The following is a 27,592-nucleotide window of genomic DNA, read 5'->3' on the forward strand; positions in this document are numbered from 1 at the left end:
GACAACAAAGAGAGACAGCTGTGAAGTGAAGGGCTACAAGCTGTTCTTCACCCCACTACATCATTAAAACAAGACAAACAATTCATACTCCCTTCCACCTGCTCATATAGTCATGGCAGCACTCTTTGTTTGTGTGTTTAGGGGGATGGGGGCTATTATTGGGTCACATACATATAATAAGCACCCTTCAGAACCCCAAAAAGAGGATTATAGACTGACAAGCAGAGATAAGCAGGACTGGGATGGCCTTTGTGTCAACAGCCCAGAGGAAAACTGTATTGCTGAGAGGTCACTGTTTTATAGCTAAGGAGATATAAAAATTAAATACACCAAGAACTCCATTATGTATCAACTTGTTTTTTCATTATATAAGAGATCTTCACTACATACACATTTCTCAAAGAAAAAGCAGTGGAGTACCATTTAATCTCTCTGTTACTGTAAACAAAACAAAAAAGCTTGATTAAAAATTAATAATAAATGAATACAATTAATGCAGAATATATTGGAACTGCACTTCCTTTTGAAAATCATCTTAAACCAGACCAAGCCTGGTGTTAAGTTGGGATCCTACCCTGACCAAGATTGTCTTCAGCTGATTTAGCTGGTTTCCCCACCAGACCTGGTGAAAAACTGGCCAAAATCTTCTGAAACCAGTGAAAACCAGCAAACCATCTTAGACTACTGGTTTAAGCAGTTAATTTAAGCAGCTGTGCTTTTTTTTCAGGCCCAAAACTGACCACTGCCTGCACACATTTCAATGTTCATTCACTGATATTGTTCAGATTGCTGGTCCAAAATGGATAAAAATGGGAATAACATTTAATGTGGAAGCACAGAACAAAACAAGGTACCTTACACTTTAGTTAACTATCTTAGACTGTTTAAAATAATATTAATAACGCACCCATGCAATAAGAAAGCATGCACCGTCGTGATTATTACAATCTGAATAACTGTACAGGTGCAAACATAAACGAAAGCTGTATTTGCTCGTCATATATGATGGTTTATTGACCCGCACACAGAGCCTGTCCGGGGGAGGGATGAGCGTAACCCTACACCGAGCGACACTTGGGCGGACCTTACAATACGAACATGCTCACATTGCAGAAACAGCAAACAATGAACATATCAAAATCGCCTGCAGGCTTTGACATGTTGTGCTATGCAGAATGTCGATATATGTAAATATTTTTTTTCTTCCATTTTTAACATTTAGCCTACATGTTGACGAAAAATTCGCCTTTTTCACAACCTATATTGAGTAAATTTTGATAATACATTCTTACTATTCTTTAAGTCCAGGACGTTTCTATAAGGTATTAATGCAGAATGTCGGTCGATCCACAACAGAGGTTTTAACTCACCTGCGGCAAAAGTAATGTAAACAGGAAGAGGGTTGACTTCAAGAACAAAAACAGATCGCTTCAAGTGCTTGAGGTAGATTATTTGCCGTGCGATGTATAAAAATATATAAATACAGTTCTTCCCGGAAGAAATTAAAAAGTTTCTGGACCCTTTAGTTCGGAGTTCTGCAGTCGGTTCTTTTTTCGTTTCTTCTCCGAGGTCTCAACTGCTCCCTTTGTTATTGTTGTGGAAAAATTAACAGCTGATCGCTCGTTACGTAGCTGAGGACAGCCTATGGGCGGGGCTTGTCAGAACCCCCTCAGCCAATGAAAAGGCGCCCCTGACTATGACTGACTGTCACCAACCCACGTGACCTCATCCCGGGAAAGGCAAGACCGGGCAGAGCACTCCATGTTAAGGAGTGTCACTTTGTTGAGTTGTACAAAGTTTTTTGAAAATATTCTTTAAACATATAATGATTCAATAAGCCTTACATATTGTCATCTTAACTTTTATACCATTATTGACAGAGCAGGATCAGGTAAGTGATAAACTACTTATCTATAAAAACATTTGGAATAAACTACTCACATTACATAACTGAGATGACTGGAATTTTTTCATAAAGTTTATCTTCAACCAGACAGTGCTAAAAACATCCTGATGGCTCTTAAAACTTTTAACTATGTTAATGTGTACCTTACACAGTTTTCATCCAACTAAACAAACTGTTAAAAGAAAACAGCATGATATTATGTAGGCCTACAGTCAGCTGGTCACCATGACCCATAACATAGCATCCTAAAAGTGTATTTATTTACTTACCAAATAAATAAATGGACATAAAATATAGATTTGATTATTGGAAAAGAACATGATTACACAGCTTCAAAAATAGACCTATCTAACCACAGAACGCCATGACTGACCAATCAGAATCAAGTGCATCTAATAATTATTAAAAGACTTAAGTAAAACTGTCATTTTGGGGGTAAATTGTAAATGGTTTATTCTTTTAAGCTCTTTATTGAGTGAAAATGTCTAGAACAAAAACATTTAAATCCTCCCTATTATAGATGTAGGTCACCCCGGTTTTTGGGAACAAAGCACTCCACCCCCCTCAACACAGCTCAGATGGATGTATTCAAGAAGACTGTTTTGCTAAGAGAGGCCTGTTAAGATTCAGCTATGGCCCATTTTCTACCCTCGCTAAGACACCTATAGTTTGAACAAAAGGACTTACCCTGGTGAGTCAGCAGATCTAATAAAGCAAACTAAACATGTTATTGCATCATCCATATATTCAGATAGCTACATTAATCTATATAGATAATATATGATTATTATTAATAGCTAGTGATACACATTTTTAGGCATAATGTTAGAAATGTGCATTGTGCAATAAGAAACACTCAAAATATGAGTGATATGTGTCAGTGTTACAGGATTTGAGTATACTTAGTATGAATGTATTTAAAATAAATTATGGCATAGTTTTTTTTTTATATTACTGTATATACTGCATAAATTTAGGATATAAATTTCAGTGCTGCTTTAGAATAGCATTTGTACCCTTTTGTCCCGTCTTCCCTCGAAATGAGACAAATGACCTTTTCATCAGGATGGAAAAAAATTTATTTCCTGGTTTGGAATTATGTTTCTGACACTTTTTCTAGTTTTCATTCTAATCAGTCCACTTCTGCTATTTCAGACCACAACACGTGTCCCGTTTATGTACAGGAGGGACAATTTTCCTGTTGGATAAATATGTTCTAACCCTCCATTTTCCCCCTGTAGGATGACACGAGAGTGAATCAGCATTTCTTTCTTCTTCTGTTTCTGGATATTTCCTTTATTTACTCTCCAAAAACAAGGCCCACACCTGCTCACTCTGGGTTAAACCATAAAGATAAGCCACAACCCACCCTGACCTCGACAGGCCTTGTCTGAAGTGCTGTCAGAACATCCAGTCATTTAACTAACTGATTAAAATGTCAGTCAAGAGTTTGTTGACTATTTGGAAAAGTAACTTTTTGGAAGATTTTTTTGCACGCTATTTAATATTTGAGCATTTTTTGTATTATAATGAATTATTTAAAAAAAGCTAATAAAATCTGAACAAAACACACATGCCTAATTTCCACAACTAGTCTTAAGATTTCTAATCTGTTGTCTGAACTGATTCTTATCAAGCCCTGCCATAACAGAACATATTGTCCATTATGTGCATTGTTTTCACAGCCCACCATCCACCGTTCAGAGGTACATTCTGATGTAATTCTGTTAATGTTTAGGGCATGTACCAAACCTGTTGCGCAATAAACCATAGTCAAGTTATTTAATTTGACGTAAAATGAGCAAATGAAAACAAGGCTGTGAGGGATGGCAACACAATATAATCTCACAAATGGATGGGAGTTTTTGTGGTGGTCTTTATACAGGTCCATACACATATTCTCAGTGGTAACCTTTTTGTGAGTCATTCTTTGATGTGTGATACAAGTGTCCATGGATGACGAAACTCATATGTCATTGAATCCTTGTGGCATTTCCAGAGCCTCTTTTTCTGACGCAACTAAATGTCAAAAGAGGAGTGTGACGGAGAGTTTATTCACAAAAAGCACTACGTACACAGACATGATCTCTGAAATGACCTGGTTTACTACCTGACACTTAGGTTAAACAAAGCAGACTGAAAAATCAAAAACATTTCATAAACTTACAATGGCCCCAAAATGTATTTGGAGGATATGTGGACGCATGCATTAAATATCAAATTGTCAAACGAAATGACATTTAGTTTCAAGAAATACTATCACCATCACACCCATTGCATTTCAAATAATAATAAACCAAAATGGAAAACCAGATTTGGGACACGTCAAATGCTATGAGCTACACCTGTGAACTTGCATTGAACTCAAAATGTACATGACTTAAAGTGTGCCTTGAAAATTGTATCTAAAATTTTTAGTATATATCAATTTGAAGTTCTAATGCCATCCATATAGTCACAAATGTTACAAGAAAGCACTACAGTGAAGGAAAAATCATCTGGAATGCATTTGTAATTGTAAACATACTTGCATGGTCACAAATGTCAATCGTTTGACTCCATTAACAAAGTTCACTTGAAAGCAAACTGGTCTTATACCATCTGTAATCACATTGCAACACATTAGATTTATATAATATTAAAAAGCCGGAGTGAAACTTAATGCACCGAAGTCCCATGTGTGACTGTTAGGGTCGGGGGAGATCAGGAGTACGGATGATGATGCAAAGAAGCTTAGTGTGACATCTGTGTAGAGGACTGCATCATGTGAAGAGGACACACAGGCAGGTGGAGGCACGAGCGTGTGTGAGTCAGTGATCTGTCAGCCATGGCATCCTGTCAGTCAGAACCGGTAGGTCTTGTGGTTGTGTGAGACTGCTTTAATGTTGAGGCTTGTAAAGAAACTGCAGTTAAAATGTCGTAGGAATCTTGTGCCTCTAGAAATATTCCTCTGCATACCAACACCTTAAAGCATTTAGTAAAAAAGTGGCAGCATCAAGTTAAGGCCTGAAACACTGACTGAAAAGCCCTGAACAATTTTTTAAAATGTCAAATGAGGAAAGATATACTTTAAGTTATTATTGCCTTAAGGTGTACAGTATTGCACTTTTACTGTTGTTAAGATGGTGTCATTTTTTAGAGCTTGAGAGGAATACAATATAAACGCTTTTTAGACGATGGATGACCCCATCCTTAACCTTGTCAGATATGCAAAATATAACAAACAGATGAGTTTTGAGTAATGTAGTCATGGAAAAGTGAGTGTTAATTACAGTAAATAAAAAAATGATGAAGAAGAAATATTGTTTTTTTTATTAGTTTTTTTGTTTGTTAAATGTGACCTGATTTGGGACCCATGGATGCTATTTAACAACTTTTGAAAAGACAGTCTTGCATTTGCATAATGTTAACCATGATGTTCCAAACATATTGCCATTAAGTTTAATGGAATAGCAAGTGACAAACAATGCTACTGGCATGGTATTTAAATATTACTGACAAACCAGCACAAAATTAAATGAAACATGAAGAAGCACAAATATGTTCTTTGTTGAAATGATCTAGTCAGAACAACCACTTTTTAACAAAAATTTAACAGCACAATAAAATCCATATCTTCATGTTCTGCGACACACATCTGTTCCTGAACACAATTTTCTATTGAACACACCCAGGAGAAAACAGGCTTTTAACTTTTCTTTGGAAGTACACACCTTTCATTTGCAGTCTGTGCAATGACAACCAATTGTGTCCTTTAATGACCTGACAAATTAATTATCAAGTCTATCTCAAAACAGATAAATCAGCAGTGTTATTTGATTTCACAGCCTGACATGTATGCAGCAGTACATTAACAATCTTTATAAACCTATTAAGTTCAATAAGCTAAATTTTAGAAACTAATCCAATGTATGGGAAAATAGACATTTGGATTGTGAATGTATTTTGGAAGGGTGCTCAGTGGAAAACCAGCCCATTTAATGCAAACAAACAGATATACAATATGAAAAAATAATTGTCATTTCATATAGAAAAACCTCATAGTTCATATTATTTTGTAATCATTCTGTTTCATATATTCATTACATTCAAAAGGCTATCCAGCAATGATCCTGCATGAACCCAAGAACATAAACGGGTGAAAGTAATTAACAGGTCAAGCACATAGGTTAGGCTGTAACTAACCTCAATGTCAAGCCAATCTGAGAGCAACCAGACAATCTGAATTAGAGAGATCCAGCATAACTTTAAATCAATCAAATCCTTAATCGCACAAGGAATTGTGCAAACAAATGAAATGCAACATTATTTATAATGCATGTTTTCTTGATAGCAATTTCTATTGTTTAACAAAAGGACACGCAACATAAAATCGCTCACATCAAAAATGAGAGTCAGCAGCCTCTGATTAGCATCATGACTGAACCTTGGACAAACAAGTACCCTCTTTAACCTGTGCGGTATCTGCCTTGATTAGAAATAAAAAAATGCATCAAAAACCTGGATTGAAGTCTTTGTCCCTGTCAAGGCGATCAGCATAGAGGTCGCTTGCAGTGAAAAACATATGCAGAGCAGGCAGTGAGCTAGGTGGAAGTTAATAAACAGTCAAATGTTTCACACTGCTGACAAACACCTTTCACTATTGTATATGACATGATATTTCTGTAACTTTCTAATTAAAGACATCACTTTATGTGCGAAACGATGTACAAGCTAAATTTCACCTCAAAATAACAACAACAAGAAAAGAAATATTTTGCATCATAACATTATTTTTAAAGACAAGTAAACAAATTTCCCCCAAAATTCTCATTATCGTAATGTATCTAGGTGATTTGCTTTCACTGTATTTTATTTAAATTAGAATATACTGTATTAAATAAAGTGCAAGCACTACCAAGATGTTTATTTATTTATATCTGATTTAACGCCATTTCAGCAGCAGTGGCTATATTCAGCTATATTCACAATTCAGTCATATATCACTACCAAGATGTATAAATAATTTAATTTTTAAGGGGGAAAATATGATTATTTATTCAGTTGATTTGGGGGTTTAATATGATCTGGAATGTTTTGACACGTTTAATGATGTTCATGCTTCCACATGTCTCTGTGTTTGCCTGTGACACATTTTAAACTCTTAAAACAAGACAAGCCTAAATCTTTTTGAATGCTAAACAGGAAACAACACAGGAACTACACACTCGAATAGATGTTCCTCTTCCATAATATTCGTGTCATGCTTCAGAGCTAAAACAGAACCTGACAAAACACTTAATCTCAAACCTCTTCCCAAACTTGGATTCACTGCTTTAGAACAGAGAGAAAAAAAAAAAGAGCAACTTTGAGCTAAGCACAAAAGAAATGTCCTTCTCTTGCTTTCCTAGAGAGTGTGAAAACAATCCAGGCCTTGAATTTTTTTTTTCTTCATATCGTGTTTCTATGGCTGGTTCTAAGTGTCTAAGACAACACACAAAACTGGCAGGAGTTGGCAAGGCATTTACAGAAACAAAAGCGCTGGAATCAAAATAAACTGAATGACCTCTAGAGCCACAGGAGGAAGAAAAATCATTCAATAAAACGGTTTCAAAATAGCAGTTTGGCAAGTTCCTGCAGGAAGGATTTCTCAAAAAGAGTTCATAGTTCACAACACATCTGTTGCTATGGCAACAGGTGGAACAACTGGGCCATTCTGATCGGGTCGATAAAAAAGGCTTTTGTGGTGATATTGCTTCTCTTCTCATTTTAAGACTAAAATAAAAGTCTTCACTGAGGTCAATGAAATAGTATTTTAAACTATGAATGAGGTCACTTGAGGAACTGGTTCTTACATTGCTAGCAGCTACTATGAAAAGTGTACTAAAAACCCAACAAACAAGAAAATGTGCAAAATGCACGCAAACTGCACGATCAGGGCACTTGGCATGTGTTGAACTGGCGTCTACATGTGAACATGTGGAACTGAGCCCGTGCAGACAGCTGTTTGGATGCTAACGCCAATAATGGGGGCCCCAATCCAAAGACGAAGAGGGCCCTTCCAAAAGCTCACAGCAGGAAAAAAACAAACCCTTTCCTCATCCTCAGACTAATGAGGGCTTGTTCTGGCTAGCTAGCTCGCTTGCTCTCTGCTGAATGGCACACTTGCATAACCCTGCACAAATGCATACATTTTGAAACATGGTTATGAGGAGTCTTGGGAGTCAGAGTCTTCTTGCTGAAAAGGAACTTTCCCAGACTTCATCCCCTGTCCTCTGCTTCGCTCCACGGACCCGTTGATCTCTCCCAGCGGCAAGTAGGAGTACTGCCTTCTGCCCCCGTGCTTTGCCCCTCCTCCCGCACGTCTGGAATAAGGTTACCAGCGAGGCTGGCCAGCAGCGACGTTGCCAGGATAGCGCAGAAAACCAGCCAGCTTTGTCTGCACACATAAACATGACACTCTCAGGGGAACAGTTGCACTTTGACCTCTGACTCCACCTCTGCTGCCCACAGCCTCCACAAAGCACTTGACTGCAACCAAGGCCACACTGCACAATCCCTTACTTGCATTTGAAAGGCTGAGCTGACTATTAATTCATCTGTGCCACTCCACTGCTGCAGAGTTGTTTACCCAGTACAGGCGGGGGAACTTGGTTCAGATTTGTCCAAAAGCCCGTTCTGCTAAACTAGGGCCTGGAATTTGTCAAAGTGAATTTCCATGCAAATAATCAAGTTACTCAAACACGCAGATAGGGAATGGTATAAAAGACAAGTTGTTTGAGATAACAGATTTTTTTCTCATGTTGTGGAAACTGTGGCTTTAAAGAGTTACTCCACCACAAAATGAAACTTTTGTCATTAATCACTTACCCCCATGTCGTTCCAAACCCATAAAAGCTGATTCGTCTCCGGAACACAATTGAAGATATTTTGGATGAAAATCGGGAGGCTTGAGACTGTCCCATAGACTGCCAAATAAATAACACTGTCAAGGTCCAGGAAAGTATGAAAAGCATCATCAGAATAGTCCATCTGCCATCAGTGACTTACTGTAACGTTATGAAGTGACGAGAATACTTTTTGACTTTTTGAACAATTCCTCTCCTCTGTGTCTCTCCAAATCAGCGTAGCGCCATTTTGGCGAATCTGAGCAGTACACAAATGGTGTACGCTCTTCTGTGTCAGCCGCGTTGAGTCGATGCGCTGTTTGTTTTCAAACCAAAGCATAAATACATGTAAAAAACGTATCCTTGTGGCGCGGCTGACACAGAAGAGCGTAATCCACTTGCATACTAGTAAGATATGTCAAAATGGCGCTACGCTGATTTGGAGAGACACAGAGGAGAGGAATTGTTGAATAAAGTCGTTATTTTTGTTTTCTTCGTGTACAAAAAGTATTCTTGTCGCTTCATAACATTACGGTTGAGATCACTGATGGCAGATGGACTATTCTGATGATGCTTTTCATACTTTCCTGGACCTTAACACTGTTATTTATTTGGCAGTCTATGGGACAGTCTCAAGCCTCCCTGTTTTCATCCAAAATATCTTAAATTGTGTTCCGAAGATGAATAAAGCTTTTACGGGTTTGGAACGAATGGGGGTACGTGAATAATGGCAAAATTTTCATTTTTTTGGGATGGAGTATCCCTTTAAGGCATAGGAAAAACATGTCCTATAGTTGCACCTAACATTTAGTTTTTAAAATATCCTCTATGAAAATGAACCAGAGATGATCACTAGAATGTTCTAAACACAAATGCACCACTGTGATTTTATCAAAACCACCTGTCCTCAGTCCACAATTCAATATATTTCACATAGATTAAAATATCTATATTAAAGTATATATTTTTATAATATAAAATATATATTATTTCTTATTATATAATGTATAGTAACAATGTTATATATTACTAAATATAATATTGTTTTGATAAATATTTTAGTCTTTATAAAATACTGAGTTATGGTCTTAAAGTATATTTTCTGTGTCATATCATATCAGCTCTATTTCAGAAAATATAAAGAAATTATTTTGGATTTTAGACACATTTTTCCTCATTTAGACTAGGACTGATTATCAACCAGAAAACACCAAAAAAAAAAAAAAAATCTTACTGCATGCTACACTTGTTAATATTCATAAAAAATATTTGACATGAAAGTACAGATGATTTTTGTATTTGAATACTGACACATAGTAAGTAATAAAGGTTGACAAAATGTTATGGTTTTCTCAAGAAGTGGTGAGAGGACACATGTTGGCTGTGTGTGTGTGTGTGTGTGTGTGTGTGTGTGTGTGTGTGTGTGTGTGTGTGTGTTTGGGGTTTTTTTGGAGCACTTACTCAGACAAATAGGGTTTTGGAGCATGAGCGTTCTCCACTTGTCTCCATTCCCTCCACATCTGGTAGCCAGACAGTGACCAGCTGAAAGATTGTGGGAAAAAAAAACAATGTTTTTGAATCAAATCCCTTGTTAGGACAATAAACCCTCCATTACAGGCATATTTCTCCTTTCCCCCCTTTGCTAACTTCAGATGAAATTGTGGGAAACAGAAGCGCAAGTGCAACTGTTTTCTGTTTTTTGTGTGTGTGTGTGTGTGTTGGTAAATCAGTGTAGTGTTTATTACTGTCAATTAAATTACTTTTTATTTTGATGAACACCCAAGAGTAGAGTAGAGTATAGCTGCAGTCACACTGGTGAAAATTCAGAGAAAAAAATTTGCAGACCAAAAAAATGTCCATTGTCTATGATCAATAGTGTAGTGAGTATAAAGCACAGCTCACACAGAAGTTCGTTTCAAAACAATGTTGGTCAACCGCCAAATTTAAGTGACCAACTTACAATAGGTTTCAAAAAATCTGCGAGGGGAAATCTTTTGCACACACATGAGATCACATGGATTCCTGTTGAAATGACTGGATTTTGCCTGTGAAAATTTGCAGAAAGAGGTAAATGTCACCCGCACCTTAATTCATAGTGCACACTGATTTTTAATATATAATATTATTTAGGATCAAGAAAATATTAAGATCTATCAAATATCCTTTTTCTTTTTTCTCTTAAAGTTCAATTATAATATCAGTCAAGCGTTTGTAGCTTTTTACGACCATTTGCAACATACTCTCTGAACCTTGCAATTAAACAGGTTTTCTGCATCCATTACTGTCTAATACAGTTTGCACTGCCCTATTATTCAGTTACAGATTCTGGAAAGCCTGTGTTAGATTGTGCAAGACTGCAAAGATCAGGGACCTTGCTAAAAATAAAGAGTCCTTTTTGCAGTTCCAGATTCCAAAATTTGGATTTACATTTGGAGTTCAGAAAATTACAGTATAGAATGTTTTCAAAGTGCAACATATTTTATAACGAAACATCAAAGAAAGATCCAACTGGATATCAAACCTTTCACATAGAGCAAACAATGGAGAAGGCTATCACCTAGAATACAGAGAAAGATAAGCAGAAAGCTGTTCACGTGCACTGCAGATGGGATCGTAATGAGCCCGTGGTGTCAACGAATGGCCTGTTCCTGAACTCCAGAGAACAGGGGTTTGGGGTTTATTATTTCTCTGCAGGGAAGTCGGAGAATGCATCTTCTTCTCACGTTAAATGACAGAGGTCAGAGAGATGGGATAGAACGAGAGGACAAGGTTTTTTTTTCTGGTCATGACATAAATAGCTTCTCTGTGGCAGGGGTCATCAGTAACACGAGGGGCTGCTGGGTAGACTGTGATTCTGTAAGGTCTCTTTTCTCAACACCCGGCAGCTTTGTTTATCACAGATTGTTTGAGGATGTGTGTGTGCAAGTTTGAGTAGAGGGGTTGCAATCATGTGATAGTGAATGAGCAAAGAGAGAGAGAAATCATGAGATACTTTGGCTGTCAATCCATTATATTTTTAATAAATATAAATACTTGATATTCTGATAAATTAATTGGAAATAACTGCTTATTAATTAAATAAAAAAACCTGAATGATTATAATCTAAAAAAAAAAACTTAAAATGTGACTGTGTGTGCATGTTCCTATATACATGTTCCAAAATACATATATAACCTAAAAAAATCAAACCTAAAAAAATTATATTGGCAATTATATTATGTTATAAAAAATTACACTAGCAATGATATATCAAAACTGCCAATATGTTTTTTCAGGTTTAATTTTTTTGGATTGTAGGAACACTTGGTTTTATGGAATTTGCATAATTAAGATTATTTTATTTTATTTATTTATTTTTTATAAATAATTGTCCTTAATGGATGGGTTAAATGAACAGTCCTAGCAAAAACATTTCCAACAAAATCAGACCAAAGTTAAGTGGAAAAAGGCTGGTGAAAAATTGAGATCCGTTAAGGCTCGTATTTCAGGCAACTTGTGTGCCACGTTCTACAGTAGAGAACTGTGGACAGACACTAGCATACGCACACATATAGAAGGACAATGAGGAATGCTGGTGGCTGAAGCTATAAGCAGACAGGGTTGTGTGCTGAGAAAGTGTGAACATTAAACTGATCTATAGAGACGTCACATGGGGAATGTGGCTCAGTGGTAGAGCATTGCGATAGCAGCACAAAAGGTTGTGGGTTCAATTCCCAGGGAACACACATACTGATAAAACAAATGTATAGCCTGGATGCACTGAAAGTCGCTTTGGATAAAAGCATCTGCTAAATGCATAAATGTAAATGTTTACATGTGGTGTGAGTGCTAATAGGGGGTGTACCGCACCTCTGTGCAGGCTGATGTTTCTTTCTCCTTGGTATGTGGTGTTGCAGCTTCCTGTGACAGCGTCACATGGGCACATATCATGACATTGGCACGGCTGCTTACAGTTCAGTCCATAGAATCCAAGAGGGCATTCTGGGATGACAAAGAGAGCAAAGACACAGTTAAGATAATCTATTCTAAAGCAGCATTTCATGCATTACTCAAGGCAATTCTAGAAGGCATTGCAAGAAAGAAAGGTTGGTTAAAAATATGTTTTATGTTCTGGAAACATCACTTAATACTTGTGTGTGTGAGAAGTATTTTTTGAGTTTATCTGAGTATGTGTTAAGTTTGTGCTAAAGTCAAACTGTTGGACTCAATGAAGAGCATCAGTCAAGTATTTGCTGACATCAAGTTCCTGCCAATGAACAGCGTTTGAAAGCATTACAGCAAAAGCAATAAAATTTGCATTCAACTAACACTTTCGTCCAAATTAATTAATTTTTTTTATGTGTTGTTTGTCTCTGTGTACTGGAAGCTTTTGACACTAAATTCCTTGTATGTGCAAACATTCTTGGCAATAAAGCTCTTTCTGACTTCTGACTCAACTTACGTACATGTTTTATGACATAAGCTTAGGCGTCTCTTAAACATATATCTGGAAATATTTGTTGAGATTAGACTGCATACCTTTCTCACAGAAATCTCCATGGAAACCACCAGGACAGGTGCACTGTCCGTGAACAGAATCACATGAGCCCCCGTTTGTGCATGCACATGTTTGATTGCAGTCATCGCCATAGAAACCTGCTGCACAAACTGCGAGCATGCAGACAGATGTTATTCATTGTAGAAGTATAAGCATTTTGGTTTAAAATATCTAAAATAATCACTGCTGACTTTAATAAACTCTTATGTAAGAGTAAATGACTAAATGTAAATGTAATGTAATGATCTCCCAAGTAAAGAGCCACTCAGATCTTTATTTGATAGTTTGATCATTCAGAATCTGTATGACAAGCTGATTTTGCCCTTACCTTGGCTACAGTTTAAACCCATCCATCCAGCATCGCACACACATCCATCTGTTCAGAGAGAGGGATAAGAAAGGAAAAATAGAGAGAGAATTGAAGTTAACGGGTAAAAAAAAAAAAAAACTTAAATACTACCTTAAATGCAAGATCATTTTCTCTGTTAAAACATTCATTAACTACAAACAATCTGTAAGTTTTTAGCAATAAATTTCCTCTAGTGTAATTGATGTAGTTTAAGCTACATGCCTTATACAAATCAATGTCAAATGTCGGTAACACTTTATTTTACACAAACCTTTATGTATAAATCATTAGAAAGGCATTCATCGTAATGCATTATATTTACTTAACTGTAATCGAAGTTAAAATGCATAATAATATTTGCAGATTCCTTGTTACATTTGAAATATATTGTCTGTCAATATCAAGTTATGTGGCTACTTAGTCATGTATTTAGATAATGAATAATGCTTAAAGGGACCCCAGAATGAAAATTGTGTCATTAATAACTTACCCCCATGTTGTTCCAAACCCGTAAAAGCTTTGTTCGTCTTCAGAACACAATTTAAGATATTTTGGATGAAAACCGGGCGACCTGTGACTGTCCCATAGACTGCCAAGTAAATAACAGTATCAAGGTCCATAAAACGTATGAAAGTCGTCATCAGAATACTCCATCTGCCATCAGACGTGCAGTCTGGGTTATTTGAAGCAACAGGAACACTTTTTGTAAGCGAAGAAAACAAAAATAATGACTTTATTCAACAATTCCTTTGTCAACAGTCTCCTCTGTGTCTCTCCATATCACCGTATGACAGTCACAGGCCTCCCGGTTTTCATCCAAAATATCTTTAATTGTGTTCTGAAGACAAGCGAAGCTTCTACAGGTTTGGAATGACATGGGGGTAAGTGATTAATGACAAAATTTTCATTTTGAGGTGGAGTATCCCTTTAATGCGTTATTTCTTCTCAAGGTGTAACAATGAATAGATGTGTAATGTATTATAACTGTGGTTAGAATTATTAATGAGATCATATAATGCATAATAGGGTGCATTACAGGGCTCAATTAATGTATTAAAAAAAGCTTCAAGGAAAGTGTGACTGTAATGTCCTTTTGTGATATAAAGGAGTGTATGAGAGCAACTCACTCTCAGTGCAGATTCCATGCTCTCCACATTCAGTCTGGCATGTGAGACTGGCGCATCCCGGGCCGTTCCAGCCCTGCTGACACACGCACTGGCCCTCCACGCAGTGCCCATGTCCGCTGCAGTCCTCCGGCTGACACAGCCTCTCATGAACACACAGCACAGTGGAAACCGCCCGTGGGCAGCGCCACTCCGGAGTTTTGCTGGGATTTAGGTGAAAATGTTGTGATAAAATTGCCAAACTCAGCACGCTGTTGTTTGTAAATGTGTAGTTTTGCATTTACACACCAGTGGTCTGAAGGGTAATTGGCCAGGGATCCGTTGAGGATATAAGTGGCCGAGCCGCCTCCATCCAGATTGATGGCGTTAATGACATTCTGTTCCTTCAAAAACTTTGCCACTTGCCAGAGGTTCATACTGCAAAGATAGCAGTTTAGTAAACACGTGTAAAAATAACCTGAACTAAACCGTACCTGAACTTCTGGCATGCCCTAGTATGTATTTGGATTTAGATGGCCCACTTTGGTATAAATAAAGGTTTTAAAACTAAGCTGAAACTTAGCTGCAAAAATAGGTTATTTAGAAATCAGATGCCACAACCATAATAAAGGTACAGATAATTTATATATAAATCTTATGCATGTTTAATTTAATTTAAGGGAAACACTGGTTTAATAAAGGACCAGAGTGACAAGATTTTTCCTTTTCTTTTAAATTTTTTTTCTGAAGTAAAACATTATTCTAATCTCATCTAGAAATAATTGAAATATGCTGATTTGTTGCCCAAGTATTCTTATTTATCAATGCTGAAAACATTTTTTTTGTGGAATCCATGATAGATTTTTTTTCAGGATTCATTAATGAATAAAATGTTCATAAGAACAGCATTAATTTGAAACTGAAATCTTTTGTAACCTTATACAATTCTTTACAGTCAATCAATTGAACATATCTTCACTGCAAAAAGTGTAAAACCTTTCAGACCCCAAACCTTAGAATTCTATTGTATATTATGATGTTTTATTGCAAGAGACCTTGAGTAACATTACAAGTGAACTCAAAGAAACCAAAAAAGCTTATAAAGTCATGAATATACCCTCCCTGAATGAAAAAAAAAAAAAAAAAAAAAAAAAACGCATTCTTTTTAAGCAAGGTTCATTTTGGGTTATTTAGTGTTGTAGCATACACAGACAGACAGACAGAAGGGGAGGAATCAATGTTTACAGTGATAAACAGCTGAGATCGGCTCAGGTTCAAAGTCTATTCTCACCCTCTTTCACCCGTTTGACCATCGACGTGGAAGAGGATGAGTTTGCCCTCTGCATCGTGACCCACCGCTGTACGGGCAGATATCACGTCCACAAAGTACTGGAATTTTCCTGCAATATAAAAGATTAATGAGATACTGAATGTTATATTATAATCTTGGAGCACAGATGTATTCAAAAACAACAGGACAAGTGCCAGAACTACTATTGAAAATACAGTTTTTTATGATATGGGGTGTGTAACACATTAGGGAGCCAGATAATCAAGCTTATTATATGCTCACACTTCAGACAGAATCTTGTCTAATCTTACCGGTCTTCTGTGTTTCGTCACATTCTGCCTGGATGCTCTCACTGATGTAGATCTCACCGTTTCTCAGCAGCCACACCACTCCACTGATCAACTGCACGAAGGGGTTTACCTGATCCAGGATGTCATCCTCAGACAGGTAGCTAAGAAAATACACAACAAAGAGCAAGTGAGACAGATATAGCCTAATAGTTAAAGATCTAAACTGGTAACTGAAAAGGCTGTAGGTTCAAACCACATAATGGGGTTGCCTTTTGAAACACGTTTTAGGCACAATTTTCTTTCCTGTGTTGATGCATCTCCTATTGAAATAGGAAGGCGGGGTGGGATTTTTTTTTTTTTTGTAAATAACCAGTAGCCATTAAAATGTCTCTTGTTTATGCTCACCAAAGCTGCATTTATTTAATCAAAATAAAGAAGAAAAAAAGGTGTGAAATATTGTTTACTTATTAAAATAAGTGTTTTCTATTTAAATATTTTTAAAACATAATTTATTCTTGTGGTGGCCAATTTTTAGCAGCAATTACTCCAGTATTCACGCTCACATGGTCCTTCAGAAATCATATGATTGCTGAAATTATGAGAGTTATGCATAATAGGATTTCATGATACATTGAAGAACATGGATGTGGATTTTTTTGTAACATTATGAATGTATTGTAAATGTAATTATTAATTTTGATAAAAAAAAAAAACACACACCTTACTGACCCAAACTTTTAAACGGTTGTGTTCACCACATTTGACAGACTGCACTATGGACTAAAGCAATAAAATGCACTTTCAAAATAGATTAATTCTAGCAACTTCCTTTACAAAAAAGCTGACTGTTTGGAAAGGTAACAAAGTATAAATATTATCACAACCAAATGCACACCAACCACGATTTGCTATTTACTACTGGTAATCAGATGCTATTTTAGTGTTAGAGAAAAAAGCATTTACTTTGCTACACTGAAAGCTAACAGGCATGAACTAAAAGCCACAAAATGTTCATCTTTAACACCAGGCTGGTCCGGAAGATTTTCCCAATAATACCCGCATTGTATTTCACACTGGATAAAAGTGTGAACTAAATGAAAAACTTAGTAATTAGCAAAAAGCAAACATTTGATTTGATAATGATTACAGTGTCAGCAGAGCAAAACATAAATAATCCCATGCTAACTAGCTGACCAGGTGCACTATTTTATACTCTATTGACTATAGGCTGTTTTGAATTCCTTAAAGTTCATCCAGGTGAATGTCCAAATATGCTATATAAACACCTTATCTAACGTCAGAATATACCGGTTAAAGGCCCTTAACGTCATAATGAATGACAGACCGAAACACTCTGAGTACATAGCGTTCCAAAGTACTGCCTATTATTAAGCACACTGGCACGTTATGCAATATTGCCATGTTTTTGTAAAGTTTCTATTTTAGGAAACAGATGTTCTAGGGGCCCTGTGTTCCCACGACATACTTCCTCCAAAATCTGCACCCATATTTAGGCTGAGGTTTGTCACAGCACCCTGCAGTGCAGGAAACCACTTTGTGCTTATAGAAGTACGCTAACTGATAATGTGGGAGTTCACTCAAGTACACTTTACTAAATATCTTCTTTTGTGTTCCACAGACGAAAATAAATATCATATGGCTTAAAACAAGACTTTGAGAGAATTTTCATTTTTGGATGACCTATCCCTTTAAGGGTGTGACACAGATATAAAAGCACAGCTTAATTATAGGCAGGTCAAAAGTACACCAGCACCCAAACAGAAAGATTGTTTCTTGACTCTCCACACAAAAACAAACCATGTGGTATTGCAAAACATCACTCCAGCCAGGAGAAAGATTGTAGAGGATGAGACCTTTGGCTGTGTCCTTACCCAAACACTAGCGTCCCATCCTTTCGGATGCCAAACTGAGCATTTTGAATTCCTCCACTGTTCCTCACCAGTTTCTCATCACTTATGACATTCCCCAAACACTGCCCATTTGCAATGTCAAAGAAGCCTCCATTCTGGGCAACGAGGCACTTTCTAGTTTTGGCAGTGAGCTCCACCAGCTCTCTGTGATTCTTCCTGCACCCCCCGGGGCCTCTTGGTTCTAGAACGGACACGGATCTCAATGGGTCATGAACCTCTGTGATGTGGCCGCTCGCCCATCTGTGAACACCAGAGTCATCTGTGATGTCGGAGATGAATATATTTGACTCGAACACTGGAGAGTTAGAGTGTTTGCTTGCTGCCCAGGTTTCGTGGGTTACATTGCCATGAGCGACGGGCTGACAGTCCCTCACATGGCGGTGGGAATGAGATGGGCCGTGGGATTTGGAGTAGGGTAACAAGAGATCGTCATCTGAAGAATGTCTGTGGAAAATGCACACAATTATATCAGAGAAATAAAGAACAAATTGTTTTTGTTAAGCTAGTTAGGTTAATTTGGAGCATGTGTAACTGATTCAGAGAAAATGAATCCCTCTTCTAGAGCCTACATCTCAGAATGTAGATGTGGTTCATTGTTCTGTTGAGTAAGCACATTTTCATGTGTACATGTTACTTTCAGACACCTGTTGTTTTGCATACTTCTCAATCTAAACCCAAGACAACATAATCTGAGAAAAAAAGGAAGTTGAGGAGCAGCAGATGTTTAATTGCGCAATCCTTATGCAAGTCTGGGTTCAGCATGTGGTTGCTGGGATCCTTTTACACTATGCAAATTCAATATGCAAATTAACTGTAGATTCAGTTGGGAGTGCGCTACTGTACTGCAAGTGTGTACACAAAAACTAATAAAAACTCCAGTTAAGACAATAATGCTTAAAAATAACTATTTACTATTTTGAAAATTTATCTCAAAGTTTCTATATTAGGAGAAATTTTATATATATATATATATATACACTTGTACACTTGAATTTATATATATACACTTGTACACATATAATTTAAAAAAATAAGAGGATCAGAAATGAAGGAAATGGTTTATCTTATAGTATGTATAGCATATTATTTCTGCATGTTGATGGCCTGTGTAGATTATTTTCCAGTCAGTTAGCTGCAGTGTCTCCTGCGCCACTAAAGTCATCAAGAATATGGTGACATATAGTGAATTGCAAGAATGTTTCCTAACAAGCTTCCAAATTTTTTATTTTATCTTTTTATTTATTTTATTTTATTTATTTATTGCTGTTTGCAAACACTAGGTCTGTCAAAGAAACAGGTAATATATAATATGTTACATAAGACATTTTATGAATGCCACTCTAAAAATTACACCATCTTTAAGAGAAGAAGCAACCATATATTTTTCTTCCTTGTGCAAAAATTAGGCAACTAATGAGGGATGAAACTGAAACCTAATTATAAAGTGTTTTATAATAAAAAGCTCATTGCAAGAGATTTTCAAAATAAGTCAAAACTGCTAAATACATCAGTTGAAGAAGATGAGGGCACAGAATTGTAATTCTAAATCTCCATCCCAGCCAGGGGTTTGCAAACATTCAACTTCAAGAGTTTTGATCATCAACATAATACTCGTCCTTACCGGAGGTCTTTGCATTGGGACAAACATACTCCTAGGTATATAAGGACGAAATTCACATACGATTTTGCCATAAGACATACGTATGATACAATAAAGTTGCTGTCCCGTTTATATCCGTCTTCTTCGATGAAAGGACTTTACACATGTGCTGGTCATATGATGCTATTCACGTGATCAACAGATTTTAGCTGTCATTCATTTTTTCGCTCGTTGTAAGCGCAAACAACTGTGCAAAAACATTTAATGTATGTAAATTGCATTTAAATAAAAAAATTATTAAATTTTAAGTGCGATGAAAGTAATATGGTTCACTCCGAAACGAAACTTAATTCGATTTACCTTTGAGCGGAACGTACTATCAGAAGTGCTTGCTTACAGGGGAGTTGTAATATGACGCACACGCAAGAGGAGGTAACGTTACAGCTCAAGGATACCCAGATGCATGAGGGTTGCAATGGCATCCAGCATAAACCTAAAGAATGGACTTTTAACCACCAAAAATTCTCTCCACATAAAGATTCCCTATCCCACATTTATACAGAGGCCAACAGAGATCAAATGCTCAAGAGCACTGACAACAGGACAGCACAATGAACAGTACTGTATTGATATTGTAAGGTAAGTTATTAGTTTAAAACGTAGATTTACGTTTAATAGTTTTATATGTATCATGTTTATCCTGTATCCCAGAATACCTTTATTTTTCTCTGTCTATGTCAAATTGAATAAGAATACGGTGTGACACTTTTTAAATAATAATGTAAAATGCAATATATACAAACATTACATTTTTTTGTGTGTGTGCTTAAAGTTCATGTTTAAAATTGATGCTAGAAGTGTCTAGGTAATGTATCTGTCCAGAGATTGAAAAAAGAGAAAACTTTTCATTAAAAATCTGAAATGCATAATGCATAATGTATGTATATATGTTCTGGGACTTTTTAAAATGAGGAAAGCGATTAATTTATGACATAAGTGTGTAAATTCAGTGAACAAGGAAATCATTTCAGTACTTTTTATTTGATGGTTTCAGTACTTTTTAGACACTAAATCATTTGAAACTTTAAAAACTTGGCAAATATGCTTTAGGCTAGATATTCTCTTTTTTTATCATTTGAGAAATCTTTATTTGTCATTGACCCTTATAAAGTGGTCTATATGTAATGATTGTCATGCCTACAAAAATTTCAGTCTCTATTTAGGCTTAGTTTTGTAAATGTAGGTTACTGACACTACAGGTCACACTGAGTGAATAACACTGTACTGTCATCAATAGGAAGAGGGACTATGAGGGATTTCTGTGTTCATTGCTTTTTCCTGAGGCTGTTCGTCGATCTGCACTGGCACTAAGGGCATTCAATGTAGAACTGGCACAGGCAGGTATTCCAGCTAATGAGTGCAGCAATGCACAAACTCATTTAGTCAGTTTGGTTTAAGCTAATTTACTATTTGTACCGATATAAGTATCATAGTTTGAAAACCAACTCTTGAGACATAAAAGTGCCTGAAACTCTCATATATGCTCATATATTTGCTGCTTCGTTTTTTAGATTAAGGACTCTGTTTCTCAGAAAACCATTGGTTTAATGCGAATGCAGTTCTGGAAGAGTGCTGTAGAGGATATTTACAGAGATGACCATTCAGCCCAGCCCATCAGTGCAGAACTGTGGAGGGTGGGTCTTCTTTCTATAAAAGAAAGATTCTGGCATAATTTATGTTAAAACTACCATTCAAAAGTTTGGAGTCATTAAGTTTTTTTTCCCAAGACTTTAATGCATTAAATGGCTCAAAATAGACAGTAAAGACATTTCTAATGTTACAAAAGATTTGTAATAATGCTTCAAATTAATGTTGTTTTTTAACTCCCTTTTTATCAAAGATTTGTGGAAAAAAAACTGTATTTGTATTACTGTATCTTATGTCAAGTAAATGCAGTCTTGTTGCATAAGAGACATCTTTCAAAAAAAAAATAAAAAAAAAAAAAGATTGACAATAAAAATTGTTGGTAACAATTATTGTTACCTTTGAACTTGTATGACTTTCTTTTTTTCTGTCTAACACATTTTTGACAAATGTATCTATACAATGACAGTCAGTCAAATGTTGTTTGGATCAAAGCATTCTTCAAAATATTGGGCACTGATATACTATAACTGTTGTGTGTTCTCAGGCAGTGAGGAAGCACACATTAACAAGGAGGTGGATGTTAAGAATCATATCTGAAAGAGTAAGTAATTAGATTTGTCCTAATATATGAGTAAAGAAAATACTGGAAAGTTATCTTTAAATAAATGTGATAGCTGTCCGAGAGACATGCATGGCTAATTCTAGACATTAATCTGTCTTTCAGTGAGTTGGCATATTATACTGTCCTCTGGCAATTGTATTAAAAACATTATGTTTTGAAAAGGAGAAAGATCTGGAGGACAAAGCGTACAGGAACCTTCAGGAGCTGGAGGACTATGGCGAAAACACACAATCCTCTCTTCTTTACCTTCTTCTGGAGACACTTGGTGAGCAGACTTTTCTTGAACTCCAACTTAAATCAATAGTTCTTTCAAAAATGAAACTTTTATCATTTTATTGCATTCTTGCTTAATAAAACTCTTTTTTTTCCCCTTTTTTTTTAAATTTTGACCCCATACATTTAAACTGTTGTGTAGTTTACATTACCCCATCCTTCAAAAAGTCATAATAAGAAATTAGTCCACTGGGAATATGCTGCAGAAATTAAATTAAATTTAAAGGTGGGATATTAGATTTTTCATGATATGACATAATATAATCTGATAACGCTGTTTTTGATTAGCAAGACAGTATTGAAAATTCACTTTTTTACGCAAATCTGTTTAAAACTGGTCTCATAAAGTTGTATGCATTGTGTATCTTTTTTAACGTAGGTGTGAAAAATGTCCATGCAGACCATGCCGCAAGCCACATTGGCAAAGCCCAGGGCATCCTGACCTGCCTTCGGGCAACTCCCTACAACAGCAGCAGACGCAAGGTCTACCTGCCCATGGACATCTGCATGCTGGTGGGTAAATCTGCTATCAACCTGTCATCTATGTTCCTGTCTGTAATTCCTTGCTTTTCTAACATCAGAGGCACTAGTGAAGGACTAAAGACAATCCATGTGCCAGTCAGCATATACTGTATGTGGGTGAAGCTGTCCACTCCAGTGCCCTCTCATCTGCTAAGCCCAAACCCATTGGCTTTGTTTCAGCCATCTGTCGCCATTTCAGCATGAACAAGTCATTAGAACTGGGATTTAGAAGATCTTGCCCTTAATGTAACAAAAGAAAAGAATATCATCTGTCGTTTATCCTCAAATAATCTCAGATAGAACCAGTGTACAGTATTAAAATCAAATTATGTTATGTAGATTGTTTGCTCTGTGATTGCACATTCACCAAAAGGGGGCACTGTTGCTTCACCATAAACAACGTGGACATATTTGGTTTCTGAGATTATTGAATGCTCACTAAAACATAATGCATTTTAAATAAATACTTCTTTATTTGTAGGTTTTAAATGTTTTGCTACTTCATAGGTAATTATTTGATTGTAGCATGAGGAAATTCCTTAATAATTGTCTTTACTTATTGTTTTGAAATGTCCTTTCTTGAGGCAATAATGTACATATAAGCTTTAAACCTGTAATTGATGTTTTTAATAATGCATTGGATTATGTTGAATTAAAAGAGACAGCAAAACTTTGAAGGTTTATCTACATTGCAGTTGTGTAGAGAATGTTTGCTCTGGGAATTGTAAACAATATTAATGTGCAAAATGTCTAGATTAGCCAAATATGTTTGTTAAATTATGCAAGGTGTATGTGTGGGTGTTTCTTTGTTAAGTAGACCGTAAATACAAGCCTCTGGGTGCCATTTTTGTCAGTTTAAGGGCTCTGTTTGACGTGAAACCCCTGTTCAAGAATCAGAACAGATCAATGATAGCCTCCCGCCAGTTACACTGCCTGGTTATTCACAATGCTGATTGTCTTGCCAATGCTTTATTCTGCCATACTGCTTTTGTTTGAGGAACAATTGGCTTTTAAATCAAAGCTTCTGCAGTATGTGTTTATTGATCACTTGCTATCATAGATTTATTTGTGTTTGTTCAGATGATCACAGTTGAGGCAGTGCAATCACAGGGGACACTTGAGTGATGCAAGTATTTCACACTTGTTTGTTTATGTCATCGTTTGAATCAGTAGTTTCTCACATATAACTAAGTGCAATTTCAGTAAATATTTCTTCTGTAGAAGTCTTGGGATGCCGAGTCGTAAACACATCACCTCATGTTCTGCATACAGATTGTCACATTTTCATCCAGCAGACTAATCTCTTCTGCTGTTCAAGTATTTTTGTTGAATGCTGGAAAATCTATAAAGATGAATCTCATGAAAACTCAAGAAATGCCTGGGTCGTATTTCAATCATTTTTTCTTTATGTTTTTTGTGTAAAATATAGGTGTATTGTTGTGATGGTGCCTGAAATATGGAGAGATGAAGAAAATATTGTGGTATCATCAAGCTAATTTTTCTCTCTATCAGGATAGGGTTACTGATAATGCATTTTCACTGTTTCTCACCCAGCATGGAGCATCTCAAGAGGACTTCATCCGTGGCAGCAGGGAGCAAAATGTCAGGGATGTCATTTATGACATTGCCAGCCAAGCCCATGTCCACCTCCAGCACGTATGCAAAGCCCTTTACTTTAATATCCATTGCTAGATGGGAGATTTCGATGTGTTGTGTGTTCCCCAGTAATTTTCAATTTGCATACTAACTTCATTAGATTTCTTAAGCGATATCACCCCTCCTCCACCAGCAGCTCTGATGACCCTTGATTGTTGCCCTCTCCGCATTACTGAATTTATTAAAAGTCCAGTGTAACCACAGGGAATATCTCGAGGAAATGCTAATCAGAGAATTCGTCAGATATTGCTCACCCCACTTTGCATACTTAGTCAGGTGGTATGAGTCAAGGTTAGCGCCAAATGTCCTCGGTGAGGAATCACAAACAAGGGCCAAACTGAAATTTTATACTTTTAATCTAACTTTTGAGTTAAGCATGTTTCCCAGTAATACAGAAATGCATTCAGATGTTTAACTGTTTTTTGCGATTCCTATCATTTTCTGTGGTGATTCTTGTTACTATACTACAGTAAAAAAACAACTATGAGAAAGTAATGTAAAATACTGTATTTTAATAGAACATTTATCCAGATTCAGATAAGAAAATGTACAGCATATACCACCATTGGGAGTGATTATGAAATATGAAGTGGTAAAATATGATCTGGACATGTCCAGGTTTGTTTGACCTAATTTGATTCAACTAGTAAGGTTTGTGTGAATTTGAAGCTGTGAGAATTTGATATCTTGTTTTTGATATCTTGATGTGTTACTACACTGTCTTCCAGGCTAGATCATTCAGCGAGAACGTTCCACATGCGGCCATGCCTGCCTTCCTGCAAACGGTGAGTAATTTCATCTCTTTCAGCCCTTCTCCCATCCTTACGCCTCACTAATGTGATGTGACACAGAGAAGCTCATGGCTTATCCTCATTCTGCCTCCAAAAGAGGCGGAGCCCCATCGAGCCACATGACTCCTGCCCCTAGAGGCAGCACTACCAGCTCATGGTCTGATTACACATCTTAAGCCTTTTTTACTCTTTTACAGTCACTTCTCTTTAAGGGAGCCCGCCTCGGAGGAGCTGAGGGAATAACTCTTAGTGTATTACGAGGCAAAGCATAGGGAGGCAGGCTGTAATTTTCAGTCCAATTTCAGCCTGTTTGCCAACTCTTCAGTGTTTCAATTGCTTCGGCCAATGAAACGCTTTCTGTGAACTAAATGGCCTGTAAAGCATTTTTATATTACTTTATATTACTGTAATGTTCTGCTCTTACTTTCCATTTCCACATCCCTGTGTTTAACTGTCAGTCGCATTCTTTAAAGCCATCGTTTCCCTGCAGGCCATTTAGTGACACATTGCGCTCCACTTGCTTTGGCTGGTGTTAATCGTAACTGTGTTCTCACGAAAGGACTTTACTGTAAGGTTTGGCATTTACAGTCGCAGGAGAAAGTATGTGAACACTTAGGTATATTTTTATTTAGCTGGTCGATTAAGTCAGTAGCCTAGGGATTCAGATGCAGTTTTTTCACATGTGAATTTTTGTTTTGTTTTTGAAAGAAATTGAATGCTTTTATTCAGCATTTTAGCAAGTAACGATAAAATTACTTTTAAAGAAATGCTGTCCTGTTGAACTTTCTATTTATTCAAGAATCCTGGAAAAACATTATTTCAAATAAAATATTAAGCAGCGTAAATGTTTGCAACATTAATAATAATAAGACAAACTTCTTGATCACCAAATAATCATATTATTACGATTTCTGAAGGATCATGTGACACTGAAGACTGGAGTAATGGCTGCTGAAAATTCAGCTTGTCGTCACAGGAATAAATTACATTTTAATGTTTATTAAAATAGAATATGGTTATTTTAAATTGTAATAATATTTGACTAATATTTCACTACTGTTTTACTGTATTACAGTTTTAGTTAGCATAAGAGACTCAAAAACATTAAAAAGTCTTACTGACCCAAATTTTTTGAACAGTTATTTATGTTCAATGAAGACAAGAAAAGTAAATAAATTCTGTATATATTGTTATGACTTTTTATTTATTGCATAATTTTTCCTGCAGCTGTGTCTTAACCCCACAATATCAAGATCATTTAAATTATTTTTTGTTGTTAGATCTGAAAAATGCATGGCTGTGTTGTGTCACTGTGTTACTTGCAAAATGACCAGCTGTATCATTTTTGCTTTTGGTTCTTTTTCTTTATACTTTTATGTTCTTTCAATAATGTTTTATCCTCCAGGCTTGCACAAAAGTAATTAAATGAATAGTTTCTGATCTTCTTTGTGTTCGGTCCCTCAGGTTGTTTTGGAGGACTACCTGCAGAGAGTGAGGAAAGCAGACTTTGATGTGTTTCACCCCAGCCTACAAAAGAGGAATCCAATGCTGCCCCTTCAGCTATATATACGATCATGGAGGAAGATCTATTAATTTGCTTGATTAAATCATCATCTGACTGTTGACAGATGAGTCAAACAAACCAAGCAGTTGTAATATATGATCTAGCTTCTATATTTTGGGAGATAGTAGAAACTATGTCAAACTGTTCTGAATTTGTTGAAGTATCTGCATTGTGTTGGTGGCACGAATCAAACAAATATTTTCCCAACTTGGTCTATGGAACACGTTTCATAATAAATTCAATTGTTTAAGTCATTTGCAAACAAATTGGCATCAATTTTACATATTTATAGGAGAGGAATGTGTCACATGCCCTTTCTGATAAGCAAGGTCAATCAATTCCTTTTCACGCTGCAAGTGTGATGCAAGGTGGCATATTTTTTTGTATTTTTTATGGTTTTAGTTTGTTGTGTTTGGTTATTCAGTCCTCCCACTGCCACAAAAGCTCTTATCTGATCGACAAGAAAACAACTCCTGGCTGTTTGTGACTGCTCTTGAAATGCAGAGAATATTTTGCTGGGAGCGAGGTCCTCTGTGTTGCTTTGCTTAACTCATTCAGTGGCTTTGATAAAGGACTGAGGGCAATACAGTGACATGCGAAAGTTTGGGAACCCCTTGCAGAATCTGAAAATGTGAATAATTTT

At 36.4% G+C, this 27,592-nt stretch overlaps 1 protein-coding gene and 1 pseudogene across 2 annotated transcripts; one reads left to right on the top strand and one right to left on the bottom strand.

The window, feature by feature from the left end:
* Positions 1-7,945: 7,945 nt before the first annotated feature.
* LOC109105911 lies at positions 7,946-20,146 on the bottom strand (annotated as a pseudogene).
* A 118-nt stretch (positions 20,147-20,264) lies between these two features.
* Positions 20,265-27,199, top strand: LOC109105912 (NADH dehydrogenase (ubiquinone) complex I, assembly factor 6-like). Of its 2 annotated transcripts, XM_042755573.1 has the most exons (9): positions 20,265-20,513; positions 21,172-21,271; positions 21,446-21,568; positions 22,066-22,122; positions 22,306-22,408; positions 22,796-22,929; positions 24,493-24,594; positions 25,323-25,379; positions 26,850-27,199. In XM_042755573.1, exons 1-9 carry the CDS (start codon positions 20,338-20,340, stop codon positions 26,976-26,978), a joined length of 981 nt encoding a protein of 326 aa, XP_042611507.1. In that variant the 5' UTR covers positions 20,265-20,337; the 3' UTR covers positions 26,979-27,199. The 2 variants fall into 2 exon arrangements, with proteins under 2 accessions (XP_042611507.1, XP_042611508.1); XM_042755574.1 differs by lacking the exon at positions 20,265-20,513 and having other exon boundaries at positions 21,172-21,275.
* Positions 27,200-27,592: the final 393 nt, after the last annotated feature.

This window comes from Cyprinus carpio, unplaced genomic scaffold, assembly GCF_018340385.1.
Source record: "Cyprinus carpio isolate SPL01 unplaced genomic scaffold, ASM1834038v1 S000006725, whole genome shotgun sequence".
In the NCBI taxonomy this organism is placed as follows: Eukaryota; Metazoa; Chordata; class Actinopteri; order Cypriniformes; family Cyprinidae; genus Cyprinus; species Cyprinus carpio.

Excerpts from the sequence above, each read along its gene's own strand:
- LOC109105912 (XM_042755573.1), top strand. The coding sequence starts at position 20,338 with ATGAGGGTTGCAATGGCATCCAGCATAAACCTAAAGAATGGACTTTTA. Across the intron at positions 22,409-22,795 it reads CCTTCTTCTGGAGACACTTG|GTGTGAAAAATGTCCATGCA; the intron begins GTGAGCAGACTT and ends TTTTTAACGTAG. Across the intron at positions 25,380-26,849 it reads TGCCTGCCTTCCTGCAAACG|GTTGTTTTGGAGGACTACCT; the intron begins GTGAGTAATTTC and ends TCGGTCCCTCAG.